This window comes from Melospiza melodia, chromosome 20 (assembly GCF_035770615.1).
Source record: "Melospiza melodia melodia isolate bMelMel2 chromosome 20, bMelMel2.pri, whole genome shotgun sequence".
In the NCBI taxonomy this organism is placed as follows: domain Eukaryota; kingdom Metazoa; phylum Chordata; class Aves; order Passeriformes; family Passerellidae; genus Melospiza; species Melospiza melodia.
The window spans coordinates 13454960-13471972 of record NC_086213.1 but is presented as its reverse complement, the minus strand read 5'-3'; the positions used below and the strand labels follow the sequence as shown (position 1 = coordinate 13471972).

Here is a 17013-nt window from a genome sequence, read left to right as displayed (position 1 = left end):
GCACTTGGGGACAAGCCTTACCTTGCAAGCTCTGCTGTGGGCTGCCTGGCGTGTCCATGGATGGGCATGGGATGACTCTGAAGCCATTGGTTCAGGATGTTCCAGCTACCCAGGAGGGCTTTACTGGCAGGCTGCAGTTTTGGATACCTGGAGAAAGCATGTGGGGGAGCTTGTGGAGAGAGAAATGTTCCTTCTCTTCCTCTTGAATGAGGCAGTGCTATTGTGTTAAAGCTTCTGCTGCTCCTGTCCATGAATAATACAGGTTCTGTGTATGGGGATCTTCAATATGCAGTTTTAAATAAAGTATCTGCTCTTATCTACATCGCAGTTGGCTTGGAAGGTGGCTGAGGGGTTGTGCAGGGCAGCTGAGCACTGCTCCCTGCCCTTGTGTGGGAATGCACAGCCCAAGCATCCCAAGGGTGCACGTGGGTGCTTGGTCAGAGCTCCTGAGGACCTGGGAGTCCCTCAGCTGGGCCACACGGTGAGCTGAGCATCCTGCTCCAGGCTGTCCCACACCTTTGGTTTGGGAGGACTCAGTCCTGCTGCTGGCAGACTTTGCTGAGGGCGTGGGAGCAGCTCCATCTTCCCGCCCAGACATGCAGCTCTTCCCGTCAAGTCACGATGGTTTATCTGCCTCCCCACCTACATGACAAAGGGAATATATCAGCTGGTCCTGGACATGTTTCTGTAGGTGCCTGGTGGTGGGTTTGGTCCTACAAAGCCTCCAGTTTCTCTCTTTAACAGGTCCCAATTTGCCCAGTCTCACACTGTCTCTCATTAGCCGTAAGGAGGTTGTTGAAACCTCTGACAAATCTTAGCATTGGCTATAAATAATTCACTTCAACACCTGTGTTTTCTATATTACTGTTTCTCAAAAGCATTTCATTGTCTGTCTGTACCTGTGGGGGTTGGATACTCTTTTTAGAACTTTTTTTTTTTTTGTGTAGACAATTTCCCACCAAACCATCTCAGCTGGAGGAAATAAACAGCCCCAGCAAGGCCATGGTTTCTCTTGGTTCTGGTTCCAGAAGACACTGAGAATCATTTTGCCAGCCTGGTTATGTTGTTTGGCCCCATGGTAAGGGAGAAATGGGAAGGTCTGAAGAGCAGGGGAGGATTGTGCTGCTCTGAGGAGCCAGACAGTGGATTATTGGGGAGAGAGAGACTTTGGCCTCCTGAAAAGCTTGTGCTTGCCCATTTCCCAGTGATTTGGCTTCAGGAAAGTACAACTAAGATCCCTCATGGTAAGATCTCATCATGACTGCTCTTAAAAGTCCTAACCGAGGGCAGCTCAGGATATCGCATCTGATCCTCTCTCCCCAGCTCTCAGCTTCATGATTGGATTCAAAGATTGTGGACATCTTTTCCAACCTTAAGGATTCTTTGATTCCTTGATACCCATCTACCCAAAACCCTGTGTTTTCAGCCCATCTTGTACACTTGCTGGGGTGAGCTGCAGGTACCCCACACTGCTGTAGGAATTTATCTGCTCCTGCCTTCCTTCCACCCTCTGTGAGTGTGCTGAGGGATCTGCCCCGGTGCATGAGTAACACGGCTCTGCAGCTGGGAGGGTGAGTAATAAACCAAAGGTCTCCTCTTGGGTTATCTCGGCCTTCTGGACCTGCACCTACCCTGAGCAGAGATGTGTGGGGGTGGCTGCAAGTTGGGCAAGCCCTGGGCACCCAGCCTTGTGTGTCAGCACATCTCAGGCTGCTCTGCTTCCCCAAAGTGTTCAGTGTTTGTGGTGAAGGACTCAGGTGAAGACTAACCTGTCCCACTTCATAATTAATGCTGGCATTTGCTTTGCTTCGTTTAATTATGCACAACTCACATGCAATTAAAAACACTCTTTCCCTTCAGCAAAGTAGGAATCTCTGGAATAAACCAGATGGGTGGGAGCTGTTTGGAGAACGCAGCAAGCCCCAAACTCGGTGTAACAGGAGGGTTTTTCAGGCAGAGTCAGTTTTTGCACTGACAGCAGCGTCGGTGCCGTATAAAAGGCTGTTGTAAAGAGCTTGCTGCAGGTGTGGATGTGAGGAGTGAAAGGTGTGAAGGCTTCAAGCAAAAGCATTTGTGTTTGCAGCCAGGACAGGCTGAGCGGCTTGTGTTGGGCAGAGTAATCTCGGGAGCGGCTGGAAATTCCAGTGGATAAAGTTAATGGCTGTTCCAGTGGATGTGGAAATGGAAATAAAATAGCACCTTATAACATTGCAGCTGCTTTCCCTGGCGTGGCCCCTGCCTGGCTGTGAGTAACTGCCTTCGTGAAGCTCAGTGCTGCTCTTATCTTCAGAATCCTTGGGTTTTTTTCTGAGTGCACCAGTTGTGTGAGTTCCTGGCAACTGCAGAGGTCTTGGAGCCCTCCTTTGTCAATTAGCAGCTTCTTGGTAATATGGCCTTAAAAAGGGGGAAGAAGGGAAAATAAAGACATCTGATTTTTAATTGCCTCAGTAGAGCAGGGCCTTGGGTGTTGGAATATTTTAGCACCTGCCCAGCTCAACAGTTGCTTATTGTTCGTGGGTTTTACAGCAGAGCCTGAAATGCTGGCATGCAGCTGTGGGCAGGCAGGGATTGCATGAAGGGCTGGGACAGGAAACCTGAGAGGTGCCAGGAGAGATTTCTGGGCTTGCTGAGAAAAACTGAGGATCCTTCAGCAGGGAGGTGTTGGCAGGTGAAGCGAGCTGTGCTTCAGTGCCAGATTCAGGGCTGTTCAGCTCTGCAGGGTTTGCTGTGTGAGCTGTACATTCTGTCTGGGATGTTGGAGCAGTGCTGGAGCCTCCCCATCCTCCTGTCCCCTTTTTGCTGGGCAGGAGGAAGAGGATGAGCCAGATTCTGTTTGTGTGTCAGCAGCAAAGCTGCTGCCCAACCCCAACCCCACAGCAGCAGAGCTTGCCATGCATGTGCTTTGTGCCTGCTGTTGATGTTTAATTAAAAAATAACCCTCCAATTTTATCTTGATTCCCTGGGGCTGGGTTAAGGTGGCTGTGCTGCAGCAGGGAGGGCACAGGGCAGTGCTCAGGGTGGCAGCCCCGAGACTGTGGATTTCTGTAAAATCCTCTCCCTGGGTGTGGGCCAGAGCCATTACAGCTGCTGGCTTCAGGGCACTCTGGATCCTCCCTTTGTGCCTCTTCCCTGAGATTTTTAATGTCAGCAGTTGTACTTTGTGGATGGGGGGCAGACAAGACTTTAGACCCCCCGTCTCCTATGCTTGCTCTTTCTCCCTCCCCTTCAAGCAGCTCCAGAGGCTCTTAAGTTTGTTAGTGTTTGGTAACTGGGGAAGACACTTCACCACCAGCTCAGGAGAATTGCAACAATCTTGTTTGAGGGAAAAGAAAAAAAAAATGCTTTTTCACAAGCTTTGACTCTCCTGTGCTTAATTTTATTTTTTTTAAGGGACACTTCTGCCTGAAGTGTTAAAAACACACCCTTGGAGCTGCTGCAGTAAAGCTGATCCTAGGGCATAGTAAAAGATTTAATGCATTTCTGTAGGATCCCTTTACAATTCCCACAAGAGAATCCTGCTGAGGAACACAGAAGTACAAAAAAAGTTCAACATTTCTTTAAAAAAACCCAAGCCTAGTCTCCAGGTATTACCAAGTGCATCATATTTAGCAGGTAAAAGGTGTTTGAGCTCGATGTGACTCGTTGGTGCAGCTGCTGTCAGTGGATAATGTGCCTGTACAGCCTGCCAGCTCTGTGTCAGAGACGTGCAACTACATGTGCCTGGTTCCTTTCCTCCCCCATCCTGGAAAAATAAATCCCTGCTGTCTAGCCATGGAGGACTAGGCATTTTTTCCCCAGCATACAATCTCTGGTATTCCTATAGAAGACACTAAATATAAACACTGAGGCAGGTACCTTTGACTAAATAAGAGAAATGTGGCAGAAGGGGGCTCTGCCTGCTCTTGGAGGATTTATGGGGTAGATTTGAGGGTTTGCCAAGCTTTGCCTTGTTCTGACCAGCCCAACTGTGTGTCAGGGCTCAGACCTGGAACCGTACTCACTTTGTAGGTGTAGGGACAGGCACCCGCTGCACTGGTGGCACAGGAGGTGGCAGCAGGGCTTTCCAGGTGGCACAGCAGCAGTGCTGGGGACAGCAGGGTGGCCCCTTGGCCTTGGAGGGGCTGGTGCTCCTGCTCCAGCACGTGCACCGTGCCCAGCAGCTCTGGGGCTGTGCCTGTGGGTCTGCAGGGACCGGAGATGCTGGAGCAGGGCCAGCTGGCCTCCCCACGTGGATCCTTCTGGAAAACTGAGCCCTCTCCTCCTCGAGTGGTTTGCAGCCACGGAGCAGGGGAGAGCAGAGGTGGTTCTTGTCTAAAGGCTGCTTTCCCTTTGTCCCCAGATCCCAGGAGCTGCACCTGAGAGCCGAGGGCCATTCCTATCTCTCTGACCTGACCAAGCCGTCAGACTTGGAGTTCATGGAGAGCAAGAGGCCCCGCCTGGAGCTGCTGCAGGAGCCGCTGCTGCGGCACTCGCCCCTGCTCAGCCAGGGCCAGCAGGGCACCGAGGACCTCTCCAAGGTAAGGGCTGGGCGTTTGGGCCTGGCTGCGTGTGGGGTCTGTGTTCTGGGCTCGTGTGGAGCTGCCTTGGAGGCTCTGAGCTGCACCCAATGCATCCAGCAGTGCTTGGAGGCGCTGGATGCTTTTCCCTGAGGTGGGGTGAGCGTGCAACAACAAGTGGTTGGTTTCTTTCCTCCCCTATCCTGGAAAAATAAATCCCTGCTGTCTAGCCATGGAGGAGTAGCAGTAGAACTGCTGAGTTCAGTGCAGATCATGGTTCCCAATGCATCCAGCAGTGCTTGGAGATACTGGGTGGTTTTCCATGAGCACTTTGGGGATTGAAGCATATCAGCTTTCCCCATGACTGTTACAGTGCTGGGCTCTTTTTACTGGGCTATTAGATGCACCAGAACAATTTGGAAGCTCCTGTAGGCTGAATTAAGGATGGTCATGTCTGGCTTTTCTGGATACGCTGCCTTGATTTGATTTTTACTTGATGCTTCTCATTTATCACATCTCTTTATTTAATATTGGTGTTTGAAGGGCTGGAATCGGTTTCTGGTGGTTCTTTAATATAATCTTCCCCAGGAAAGCCTCTCTTGTACCAGTCTCATTTAACAAAGCAAATCATTTACTTACAATTGTCCCCTCTGTGCATGGAATAAATGTTGCAAGGAGAAATCCCTTGCTTGTGTGCCTGTTTGGTTTTACTTTCATCTTCTCTTGGGGTAGATTGTATTTGATTTTACCTGCAGTTTGGACGTGCTCCTGGTTGGCAGGAAAGCCTTGCTGGATAAATGTGCTGGGGGCAGCTCTGCAGGCTGGGCTTGGGAACTGCCCAGGCCCTCAGTGAAGTGAAAGGGAAGTCACATTCATAGCCAGGAAGATGGGGATGGTTTGTTGTATCCCTGTGGGAGTGATTGAAATAACACACAGACAAGAAAGCTCTTCCTTGGGAATGCTGGGATAGTCTGCTGTTTTTTAATCCATGCAATACTGGTGGGCTTTACTTGAGATCCCTCTGGCTCTCTTTAATGAGAAGGACATTTGACTTTGGAGCAGTTCAGATGCCAAGGGAGGCCTGAAGGCTCTGAACCATCCTCAGGGGATGTTGTTTGGGTATCTGGTGCACTGTTGTCCACAAAACAAAAAATAGCCCTCTCCAAGACATGAGGAAACTAGGATGACTTTTCTGTCTTCACATTATTCCCATCAGCAGTTTTGTTCTGCCTCTCACCAGAAAACCATGGTTTGTCTCAGCTATTTGTTTCTAATAGGCAGAGCTGCTCTTGAGGAATTAGTTCATCAGTTCAGGGGCTGCATTTGCTTCTCAGTCTGTGATATGTTTCCAAGAAGTACATGCATTTTATGGGACTTAAAACATTGGTTAATAAAAGAGAGAGCTGAGATACAATTCAGCAAGACAAGATTATGCTTTTAGTGGAGCCATTTGTAATTTTAGAGTCTGAAAGGAAGAAAATGTGGTGTCCTTGACTGGTGAGAGCCTGAGTGGAGCTGGGATTAGGTGCTCTAAACTAGCAGGAGCTGCTTCCAGAATGGGTTTGATGGAGCTCACTGCAAGCCTGGGTGATCTCAGTGCTGTTCAAGTGGCTGGGAGCAGAGGGCAGGACAGGGTATATCAGCCTTTGCAGCTGGGAAATTGGGTTAATAGCAGTCATTGGTGTTAGTGCTGAGCAGTTGTCCTCAGACTAGGCTATAACCTGCTGGGGTGGCCATTAAGGTGGTGGCAAAGCTCCTGTAGGCAGTGTGTGCATTGCTCTGAGCTCAGCACCCAGGACAGATGATTGAGACCTTGCTGAGGTCTCTGTGCTGAGGGAGCAGTGGTGGCAGGACGTGTGTCCCAGTGACCAGAGCTGGAGAGAGATATTTGCTGTTCTGTGTGTGCTGCTGACTCAGTGTCTGATGAAGTCACTCAATACTTTATCTGGGGCAGCTCTGGCAGCTGGGTGAGCTCTCAGGGTGAGATGCACCACGTGAGGCCACTATTGCTAAACACTGCTGCTTGTTTAGGCAGAGGATCCCAGAGCTGCTCCCCTACCCGTTAGCCCATTCCTCACTGCTGCAGTCACTGCCTGGGGAGGAGCTCCATTTACTCACCGGGGCAATAGAGCTAGGACTGCTCTTCATGGTGATTTTGCAGATTGAGCTCGGTTTTGCACAGCAAGAGCTCCACAAAGCCCTCAGTAAAAAGGGCAGGGGTTTGGTTACAGGCTCTGGGCGCCAGCCTGGCTGTCCCAGGGGATGGCGATGGAATGGAAGTTGCTCTCGGGCAGTGGATACCTCTTGGTCTCTCCTGGTTTCAGAGCAGCCCTTGAGCTGAGGTGCAGAATCAGGTCTGTGATGGGATGTAAGTTTAGCACATCCCTGATAACCACTGATAACTGGATTTACCAACCCTCAGCCCAGGGAGAGAAGTCAGCACCATTCCTGCACATTTCCAGGGCCTTTGTTTAGAGCCATAATCCATGCTCTGAACACAGACAGAACAATTGATGGGGCAGCTGGTGGTAACAGGCTTCAGAGTTTTTCCTCCCCTGAAGAGAAATGGATTTCTCATGTCCTTTGTTCCTCATCTACCTCTCCCAAACAGGAGGAGAGCTGGGCCCCCTAAGCCCTGTTCAGTATCACTGCATCCTCTCTCCAGGCAAGGCTGTAAGGAGAAGCTCTTGGATCAGTGCATTTTCCCTGCAGAAAACAGACACGCTTTTGGGCAGCCTGCCTTTCAAAAGCAGCAGCTTTCAGCTAAATCTCCCTTGGACAAGTAAAAGATATTACCTTTCCTTATGAACCTCACACTGCTGATATCCTCAAACTCTTTTCAAGCTGGAGGCAGAAAGTTGTTTTCTTGCCTGCTTTACCCCACTTCAACATCTTTTTCCCTGCTGTTGTGTGCTATGCTTCAGTGCTGTGGTCCTGGGCTCCTGCTGCTGGGGAGAAATGAAACCACCCTGTGCCCTCTGTGCCAGCTGGGGCAGGTGCTTTTCCCCAGGAAGGTTCTCCCTTTATCTGGCTGACAGTAACCAGAGCAGCTAAAGCAGGGCTGTTTTTCCAGTCACTGCAGGCCTGGACGTGGGATTCGCTGGAAAAGCTGCTGTGATGTGGCCTTGCCAGGTGTGTTCTTGGCAGAGAGGCAGGAGCTGGTTCCCAGGACCCTTGGTGGCTTCTGCATTCTTTGCAGCAAAGTCATGGACCTCCCTGGGGTAGCAGCAGCCAGGAGTGCAGCAGAGAGCCCAGAGCAGGCCAGTCCTGATGTGCACAATCCCTGTCCCTGCACACACGTGCTGCCTGTGGTCCTGCCCCTCAGGGATGGTGAGCATGGCACATCTGGTCAATCAGTGCCTGCTCTCCCCTCCCCAGAGCTGGAGCTTCATCCTGCCTCTCCCCTGCCATCTCTTCTTATTCCTATTGTGCTTTCACTGTTCTTCTTCCCATTTTTAAGGCTGCTCTCCCACCACATAACGTGGTTTGCTGCTCCTTCCTATAGGATGTGAGTCAGTTGTGATCTGTGTTTAGTCCCCTTGCAAGGGCTGGCTGGCTGCACTTATGAGTGGCCTATTGCTCCAGCAGGAATTCACTGACAGGGAGCCATGTAATCCCACGGGAATGGGGCTGGGTGGAGGCTTAGGAAACCTGAACCTTGCTGCCATCTGCCCTGGCAGGCTGCTGGTCACTGGGTAAGTCTCTTCCCCTTTCTCTGTCTCAGATTTCCCCATCTGTACAGGGACAATGCCACTTCCCTCTTTTGTAAAATAATTAACAACTGTGGATGGAAAAAGGCAATTAAGAAGCCATGTGTTGTTAAGAATTGGACTCTACATTGTGCAAAGGTTTTAATTTCTTCCCTTTCTGCATGAGCATTTTTGTTTTGTTACGGACTGAAAAATGGAATAAGAAAAGTATGTGTGTGGGGGGGGAAGTCTTGGAAAAGACAGAGCTAAGGTCAGGAAATAGGTATGGCAAAACAGAAATTAGGGCAGAGGGCATTTTGCTTTCATGCATATCAATGCAGCTTTAAAAGCAATTAATTGAAAAAGGAGGAATTAACACATTTGAAATGCCTTTTTAATGATGCATTGAAGCCAGCAGCGTCCATGCCAAATTTCACACTGGCTGCCCGTTCCAGAGCCCAATTTACAATGAACTCCTGGAAGCCAGGCTGTGGGATGGAAAAGGCTCTTGGCCAGCCTGCTAACTCCTGCCCTGGCCACAGGCTGGCAGGGCACCAAGGACAGCAGAAAGGCTTTCGGGAGCTCGGCTTCTCCTCCTGCCCTGCCCTGCCCTGTGCCCGGCACCGCTGGTCCCTGGGAGCTGCTCCATCGTCCCTGGGCAAATGCACCAGGGCAGAGCAGCAGCAGGGCTTGGAGGAGCAGTGCCACAGCTGCCAGCACAGATAGCTGGGCTGCCTGGTAAATCACCAGTTGCGTTTCTGCTCCGTGCCTCTGTTATGGGAACATCGCTCTGTTGCTGGGATTAACCTCTCAGAGTTTCCAGTGGGTTGGTCTCGCAGTTATTAATGAAACTGGCTGGAACTTGTGTTGACCTTGGCAGAGGCCCCAGTTGGCTTGGAGGTAACTGGCAGCAGCATAATCTCTGATTGAGCGGTGCGGGCTGGGGGAAGGGGGCGGACGCAGCCGTGCCTGAGCCGGGGGAGCGCTGTGCTCGGCCGGGATGCGGGGGAGGGAGCAGGGCTCGGCTCGGGAATCGGCAGGCACAGCTCACAGCTCGGTTCCGGCACCCCGGGCTCCCTCCTGCAGGAAGCAGGCCGGAATTCCAGCGCCTCCCCGTGATTTATTGCTGTGGAACAATAGCGCGCAGGGGCCGCAGAATGGAACAAGCTGCGAGCGTCGGTCCCTGGGTGTGTGTCCTGCCATAGCCTCTGAGATTGCAGCGGGATCGCTCCAGGCTCTCCCTTCCCCACCGGAGGGTGTTTTTCACTGAGCAAAAGAGCTCTGGGCTTGTTTGTCGGGCTTTTGTGGAATGTCTGAGAGCAGGGACCGGGAGACAGTGGGGCTCTGGTCTCCCCAGCCCTGCATCTCTGCTGGGAGAGGGGGAGATGCTGCATGGCCAGCTGTGCCCACATCTGGTGGGGAGGGGCTGGCTGCCCTGCAGGATGCCCAGGCAGAGGGATCCTGTGGAGCTGTGGTAGCACCAATGCACAGGGGACACACCAATGCTGCCAGCACCCTGTTATCCATCCCACTCCATCCAGCTCCATCCCAGTTATCCAGAACCCAAGTGAGATGTAGAGACCTGTACCAGTGCATGGCTTGAGCAGCCCTGTGGGAAATGAAATTCCTCAAACACTCTGCCATGAGAAGAACTTCTTGTCCTGAGGCCTGTGGGGTTCTCCACAGGCTGTGTGGCCTCCCCACCACTCCTTGGAGGAGTGGACTTCTGCAGAAGCAGCTCTAACCTCAGATCTGAGCAGTGAAATGAAACAATTTCAGCGGTTCCAAAACACCTACGTCTTTCCTGCTTTTGTCCTCCTTCCTCTCCAGAGCTCAGCAGTTCTTGTTAACTCTCCTTGCAGCTGGGCTCTCCCTCTGAAGCTGAGCCAGTGGACTGGTGTCCATCAGGAGTGAGTGGTGTGGGGTGGCTGAGTCCAGCAGCTCGAGTGGAGCTGGGCTTGTGGAGCCAGGAGGAACCTCCTGTGACGTGTTTGACACCCACCCATCTGCCATGTGCTTGCTCACACTCTCGACTTGTGCCTGATAAAAATCTGGTTGCAAAAAAAAAAAACCTATTTGGTGGGGTGGGGAATTTACGTTAGGGGAGCAATGATTCAAAGCTATTTCTGGGAAGATGAGGGACGTGTTGGCATTCTCTGTCATTCCAAACATATTTAAAAGCTGAAATATTTGCGTTGTTCACGTTGCCACAGCCCAAACACTTCTGGCTGGATTTCCCCCCCTGCTTTCCTCCCTGCTCTGAAGATAATTTCCAGATTATGGGAGGATGGGATGAGTGTCAGTGTGTCAAGCCCTGCTCAGCAGTGTGTGAGCACTTTTGGGAGTGTGTGCCTGTGCAAGCAGAGCGGCTCTCCTGGCATGCCTGGCAGTCCGTGCCATTGCCCATTGCCCAGGATGGCTGCAGGGGCTGGTCAGCAGCCCGTGCCATGCACCGGTGTGGAAGCCAAGGGAGCAGCCTGAGGAGTGTTGTATCTGGAATCTCCATCCTATGCATGGATTTGTGCTGGTTTCATTTGAGAAACAGATGCTTTTGGGCGTTGCAGAGTCCTTGTGAGATGTTTGGCTCCTCCATCTGGACCTGGGCTGAGGGGCGAAGGAAAGGAGCACCATGATTGCCAGACCACTGGCTTTATTCCATTTCTCAGCTGAAGCTCCTGTGGCCAAAGAACTGAACTGTGGTCTGAGAGACTCGGGTATGGCAGGAAAAGCCCTCAAAGGCTGCAGAAACATTCCAGAGGCAGGATGTAAAAACCTCTGACCCTTCCCTGAGCTGCCTGGCTCCCCCTGCCCTGTCTGCCCCAGCCTGCAGTGGCCACAGGCAGCAGGGCCAGGGCTCAGTGCGGCTGGAAAACCGACAGGAGAACTGATGGTGCCTCAAGCAGAGGTTGTTTCACACTTCTTCAGCTCGTTTGTGGTGATTGACATCCCAAACAACCTTTTAAATTGCCTTTCAAGCCGCAGCGGTGGCGAAGGACGGTGCGATAAGGCTGGCTGCTTCTCAGGAACCTGCTTCATCATTTGCATAATTGGACTTTTCTGTTCCACTCAGTCAATATTACAAGGCTCGTGCAGTGCCACATCTCACCTGATCTGCTGGAGGGAAAGAAAGTCCCCTGACTTTGTGAGCCTCACCCCTGTAATTGGAAGGAATATTTCTGGCTCTGTGCTTGCAGTAGGCAGTGTGCTGAGCTGGCTGTGCTGTGTGCATTCATGGGGACTTTTCTTCTCCGTCTAGGAAGTGTTTGTACATGCTCTTTGTATCTATTTTATCTGATAGCAAGAAATTTAATTGTCCTGGAGATGCAGGAGAGAGGAGAGCTAGTTTGCTACTTTGCCTGTCCTCAGGTGGGACTTGGGAAATAATGTTGGTATGGCAGGAACTGATGCTGGGCTCCAGAGGGTGAGGTGGGGATGAGGATGGTGTGGGGTAAGGATGTGTGCCAGCCACCATTTTTACCTGTGCTCAAGTGGTTGTGTTCATTTGTGTTAAACAGAGTCCCTCTCCTGGAATGAAAGTCAAGGGAAGAGTTTGGTCCTGGTAGCAAGAAGGACATCCCAGCTGTTTTTTTCCTCTCTTGCAGTCTCTTCCTGATCTGTTTTTTCTTTTCCCTCGTTTTCTGGGAGGGGGTGTGGGTGCTGCTGGGCAGGGAGCATTGCTCCAGCTCCCCCCAGATCCAGGCACGCTCTGGGATGGGTTGTGTGGGATCTGTCCCGTTAGTGCAGGTGCCCAAGCAGCAGGAGGCTGTTCCAGTTTGGAAGCACATACATCTCACAGATGAATGCTCCTCCCTCCTTGTTCAGCATCCTGCATGCCCCTCCTGCCCAAGGGTCTTCATGGGAACAACTTGAGTGATTTTTCCATGGACATAGAGCACTGAACACATTTTTGGCACTGTACCTCTCCCTGGCTGGGCAGTGCAGCCCATCAGCAGTCCTGAGTCACACAATGAAAGGCAGTGAGTTGTGACACCCCTCAGACTGATTCTGGGTGCTGTGTTTTGAGGAGGAGGAGGGTATTTCATGCTAATACCTTCCTTCCCAGCGTGGGGTGCAAGCTGTGGAGGAGATGCAACAGCAATCAATGGTGTTTGCCTGCTGCTGCTGGAGGGGATGGAGTGGGGGAGTGATTTCAGAGATGGATTTGGCAGAGATGAGGTGCTGCTCTTTGTGCCTGTGGTGATGGAGCTGTAATAACATATTGAACATGGCAACAGCCCTTGCTAAAGCTCTGTGACTTCACGTTCGTGCTTCGTGGAGCTTCATCTCCTAACAACACCCTCAGCATCCATAACAAGAGAGGAACTGTCGAGTGCGAAAGGGCCTAGTTAAAATCACTCGCTGAAAACCTCCTTTCTTTTTGGACCTAAACTTGCTTTTTAAACAGAAAAGCTCCTTGGCTGTGCTCTAGGCAGAGCACATTGAGGGATTTTGGCTCCCCCGTGCTGCATGGGGGGGCTGGGGGTGCTGGACGCTGGTGTGTGTCAGGAATGCTGGCTGTGTGCTCAGGGAGCAGAGAGGGGTTGTTTTAGGACAAGCTGACAGGCCCTTGGCTTGTTCTGCTGCTCTCGAAAAATGTAATTCTAATTCTTGGCACCTTTTTCCAGGAGGATAAGGAGCGAGAGCACAGTGGAGCCTGTTCCCTCTGTCCTTGGAAATGGGCTTTTACCCAGCAGCAGAGCTGGCTAGTGAGCTCTGTCCTGCCCCAGGTTTGGGGGAGCAAAAGGAGGAGTTAGTGGGGGAGAATCAGTGTGAGATGAAATGACCAGAATGTGGGATGAAATGACCAGAGTGTGGGATGAAATGACCTGAGCCACCTCCTTGCAGTCCTGGCCTCTGTCTAGTTGCTCTTTGGTCATGTCAGTGCTCTGACAGAGCATTTCCTGCCGGTGCCAGTGTTCTGCCCAGGCTCTGCTTGCCTTCATCTGGCTTAATCCTGCCCCTGGGAGGAGCAAGCACTGTCCTGTGGCAGTGCCAGGCAGGAGAGGAGGAGATGGGCAGTGCTGGTGGTGTTTCCCAGTGCTCTGCTGCATGCTGAGGGATCCACCCAGGGCTGCAGAGCCCGTGCCATCCTGCAGCACATGCCCACAGTGAATTTCTCTGCTGCCACGGCACTGCATCCCTTCCTCTGCCTGCCCAGCGATGCTTCTAGGCTTGACTTTGAGCAATGTGCTCTGGTCATTGCCCCAACAGGGTCTGATTCCTCTCCTCCTGAGCTGTTCCTGAGGAGCAACAGTGATCCTTTCTGCCTTCTCATCTCCACTTTGGACACTGTTGTTCCCATGACTGCTTAAAAAAGAGCCATTGCCTCGTGCAGGTCAAGCTGTCCCATGTGGTGACGTGACCAAACCAAGCACAGGCTTTTATTTCAAGCTGGTTTTCAGCTCTGTGTTATTTTATTTCATGCCAGCCATCTCAGGTATGATGTAGAACAGATTGCCCCCAGCAGCTAATGTGTTTCTGCCTCAGCAGCAGACAGAGTGGCAGATGTAAACACAGGAACATTGCTGGCTTTCAAACACTAAAAACTCCCAAAGAATAGGCAGGTATGTGTATATACAGTGCATTATATGAAAGGCTTTCACTATATTTGGAGAGAGATTTGTAAATTCGTGAAATCATGTGTGTATATTTTCTGTAGGTTTTTAGGTAAATGAGAAGCCTACATTTTTGATATATCTATATATTTATGTATGCTGCCTCCTATTCTTGTAAGCTGTTTTTTCAAAGGCTTCTTCTAGCCTTGTTCAGTGATTCTGCCTTCAGCTGCCACAAAGAGAAAGATTCCCAGTCTCGAGCAAAGCTAAATATTGATTTGAGTCAATCTGGGTGCACTTGGAGACATCACTAGTGTTCATGAATGCAGCATAATCGCTGATTGGAGTGGGGAAATTTCATCATAAAGGCCCCAAAAGGGAGGTTTATTATTGCTTTCTTCCAAATGCCTGAATTTTATTAGCTTCAGTCATTCTTGGCAGGGCAGTGGAATGGGATTTTATAGTTAGCAAAGGAAAAGTAAACACAGTAATCATTTCACAGCCCTGTGCCTGCCAAACCAAGATGGAAATTCCAGCCTTGGTGGGAAGCTGCTGCTTTGCTAACAGATAATAACAAATTCACTGTGGGCTTATTCTTGCTATGGGAGCTGGGATGTTCAGGTTTCTGTGTAATTCCCTGGTCTGGGGAAGCAGAGGTGCTTCATGGTTTGCTGCAGCAACAGGCTGGGAGAGGTTTGTGGTTTAGAGCTCCCACAGCCGTTCACGGGTAGAAGTGGTGTTTCTGCTCTGGGCCTTTGGGGACTGCTCTGTCCCGTGCTCTCGTGGTGTTTGGTTTTTCCATGGTCAGTCTTGCTCTGATGGCAGAGTGAGTGATGCTGAAGGTGTGACAGATTTGAGACACCCAGATGCTCCCAACACCCTGAGCCCATCTCTGCTGCTGAATGGGGGCAGAGTTATTATGGCATAAAAATCTCCACATAAACCCAAAACACCCATGTAAGGTTTATATTGCATGTTTTCCTGGGCTTGTTGAGGTGCAGGGCTTGGCTGCCAGCTGAGATCTGGAACAGCAGATCCTGCTGTGTTTCCTCCCACCATCCTGCCCAGGGGGCTGGGGATGGCTGGCACTGCAGGATGCCACCTCCTGATGGAAAACCAGGCAGAGCAGCGAAGGAAATGGCTCCTCAAACAAGCAAAGGGCTCCTCAGACAAGTGGCCAGTGTCGAGGCAGCCCCTTCCACGTGTCTGCACAATTACTAGAACAATGAAGCATTGAGCATTGGGCTCTGATGGATGGTGCAGCTGACAGTCTGTGCACCACCCGTGCTCCTGTCAGCACTGAGCCTGCTGGGCTGCTGGGGCTGTGTCCCACATCCCTGCTGTGTGCGTGTCCCAGAGCTGCCTGTGGGGTGTTTGGGACGGTCACTGGATGTGCTCTGTGTCCCAGAGCTGCCTGTGGGGTGTTTGGGACGGTCACTGGATGTCTTTGTGCAGCCTGGGGGGATTCCTCAGGCGGTGGAGAGGCAGCAGAGGTGTTGTCCCCACTGTGTCCCTCGTGGTTTTACAGCTCAGAGGTATTTGATGTCCTGCCTCTTACACCTGAGAGCACAGGCAGGGTTGGTGACCCTGGGGACACTGGAGTGAGGTGGTGACAGCAGCTGGCAGGCACAGCTCGCTGGGTTCCGTTGGAGCAGTTACTTCAGTTTGGGGAGGTGACACAGTTGGAGTGGGAGCTGCTGGGCTGAACATCAGCCAGGACATCACCCTGGGACTCACCATCCTGTGCTGTGAGTCTGGGGAGCCTTGTTGGGAGCCTTGGCTTGCTGCAATGGCTCTTGCATGCAAGAGGAGCTCTGGGCTGTCCCACAACACAGCCCAGCTGCTGCTCAAACCATTTTAGATCTTGTTTGCATTTCCTTTTTCCATCAATCTCCTCCTCAGTAGGCAGCTCAGGCTCTGGGATTTGGGTAAAATAATTATGGGTGATGGTTGTGAGAGAAGGAGTGTGAGCTGCCTTTCAGTGTATCTCACTGGCAGCAGTAGTGGTTAAATAGAGCTGTCTTCAATCAAACCCTCTAAATTTGATTCCCCTTCAAGCCAGCTTCCCAATATTGATGTTGTGTGCCATCCTGATTAACTCCCAGCCAAACCCTGCTTCCCAGGGCTGCCCTGTGTGCATCCCGCTGGGATGTGTGTGCTGAGGAGTCCCTGCTCCTCCTCGGCCTCCTGCCTCCTCCCTGGCAAGAGGAGGAAATTTAAATGTTTCTGAAGAGCAACATTTCCATTTCAAAAGCTGCTCGTTCAAGTGCGTCTGGAGTGGGATTTCTCTCCCCCACTCCTCTCTGAATGGGAGCTTTAGAAGTCTCATTTCCTCTGCTTGATAACACCAGGCTGAGAAGGGCTTTTGTCTTTTCATTTCCCCTCAATTTTTTATTTTTAAATCAGTGAGGTTTGGAGAAGCTGCCGTGGTGGATTTTCCCTCCTCCTCCCCCCATCTTTGCCCATGTGCTGGAGGATGCACCTGGCATCACCCAGTGAAGGAAGGAGCTGGGGCTTCCTGGGGCACAGCCCACCTGGGAGCGCCCTGTCAGTGCTCCTGGGAACACAGGAGGAGGAGGTTTGCTGCCCTGTCCATGCTGTGGAGCTCCTGGGAGCATAGGAGGAGGTTTGCTGTGGCTGCAGTCCTGCTCACTGGTTGCCTGCCTGCATTTTTGCCTGATGTAGCTTTTCCAGTTGGTGTGAAATTGTATTTTTATGGGATGCTCAGCAGAGAGCAGATGTGGTGCCCAGCTCCCACTTGTGCAGGACTGATGGGTGTGGATGTCACTGTCCCAGCAGTGCAGTGGCATTTGTGTTGTTCACTGGAGTATTGCATGGGTATAAAAAGGGATTTCTATTCTGCAGAAGCCTTTTTACAGCTCTTGAGCTTGCTTTTCACATGGCACCTAGGCCTGGAGGACTTTCTATGTGCTTGATTGGCTGCTGGGACTATCCCAGCACTGCGAACTTGCCTGCTGGGATTAATATGGACCTTGATGCTTCATCCCTGCCTGGTTGACATGCTGGGAAGACTCAGAAGTTGCTTTACTGCATGTGGTAATTGAAAGAGGATGAGTGGTATTGAAAAACAAAAAAAAAAAAAAGGAGACTAAAGCTTTTAAAGGCACGGAGTGAGTGTTCATTCCCCTGAGGTTTGTTGGGTGGGTGACCAGGTGCTCTCTAGGCTGCCAAAGGAGGTTTGGGGATCGTGCCTGCACCCCCAGGCAAGGCACCCTCCCTGCCTCCCTGAAGAAACTCCCTGAGCAGCAGGCA

The 17013-nt window shown here is 51.4% G+C and overlaps 1 protein-coding gene across 1 annotated transcript in view; it reads left to right on the top strand.

Annotated features, from left to right (window-relative positions):
* Nucleotides 1–17013, top strand: part of NCOR2 (nuclear receptor corepressor 2) — a 226183-nt gene that overhangs the window by 86859 nt on the left and 122311 nt on the right. Inside the window, 1 exon segment of the mRNA XM_063173183.1 lies at nucleotides 4340–4517. Coding sequence (XP_063029253.1) covers nucleotides 4340–4517 — 178 coding nt within the window.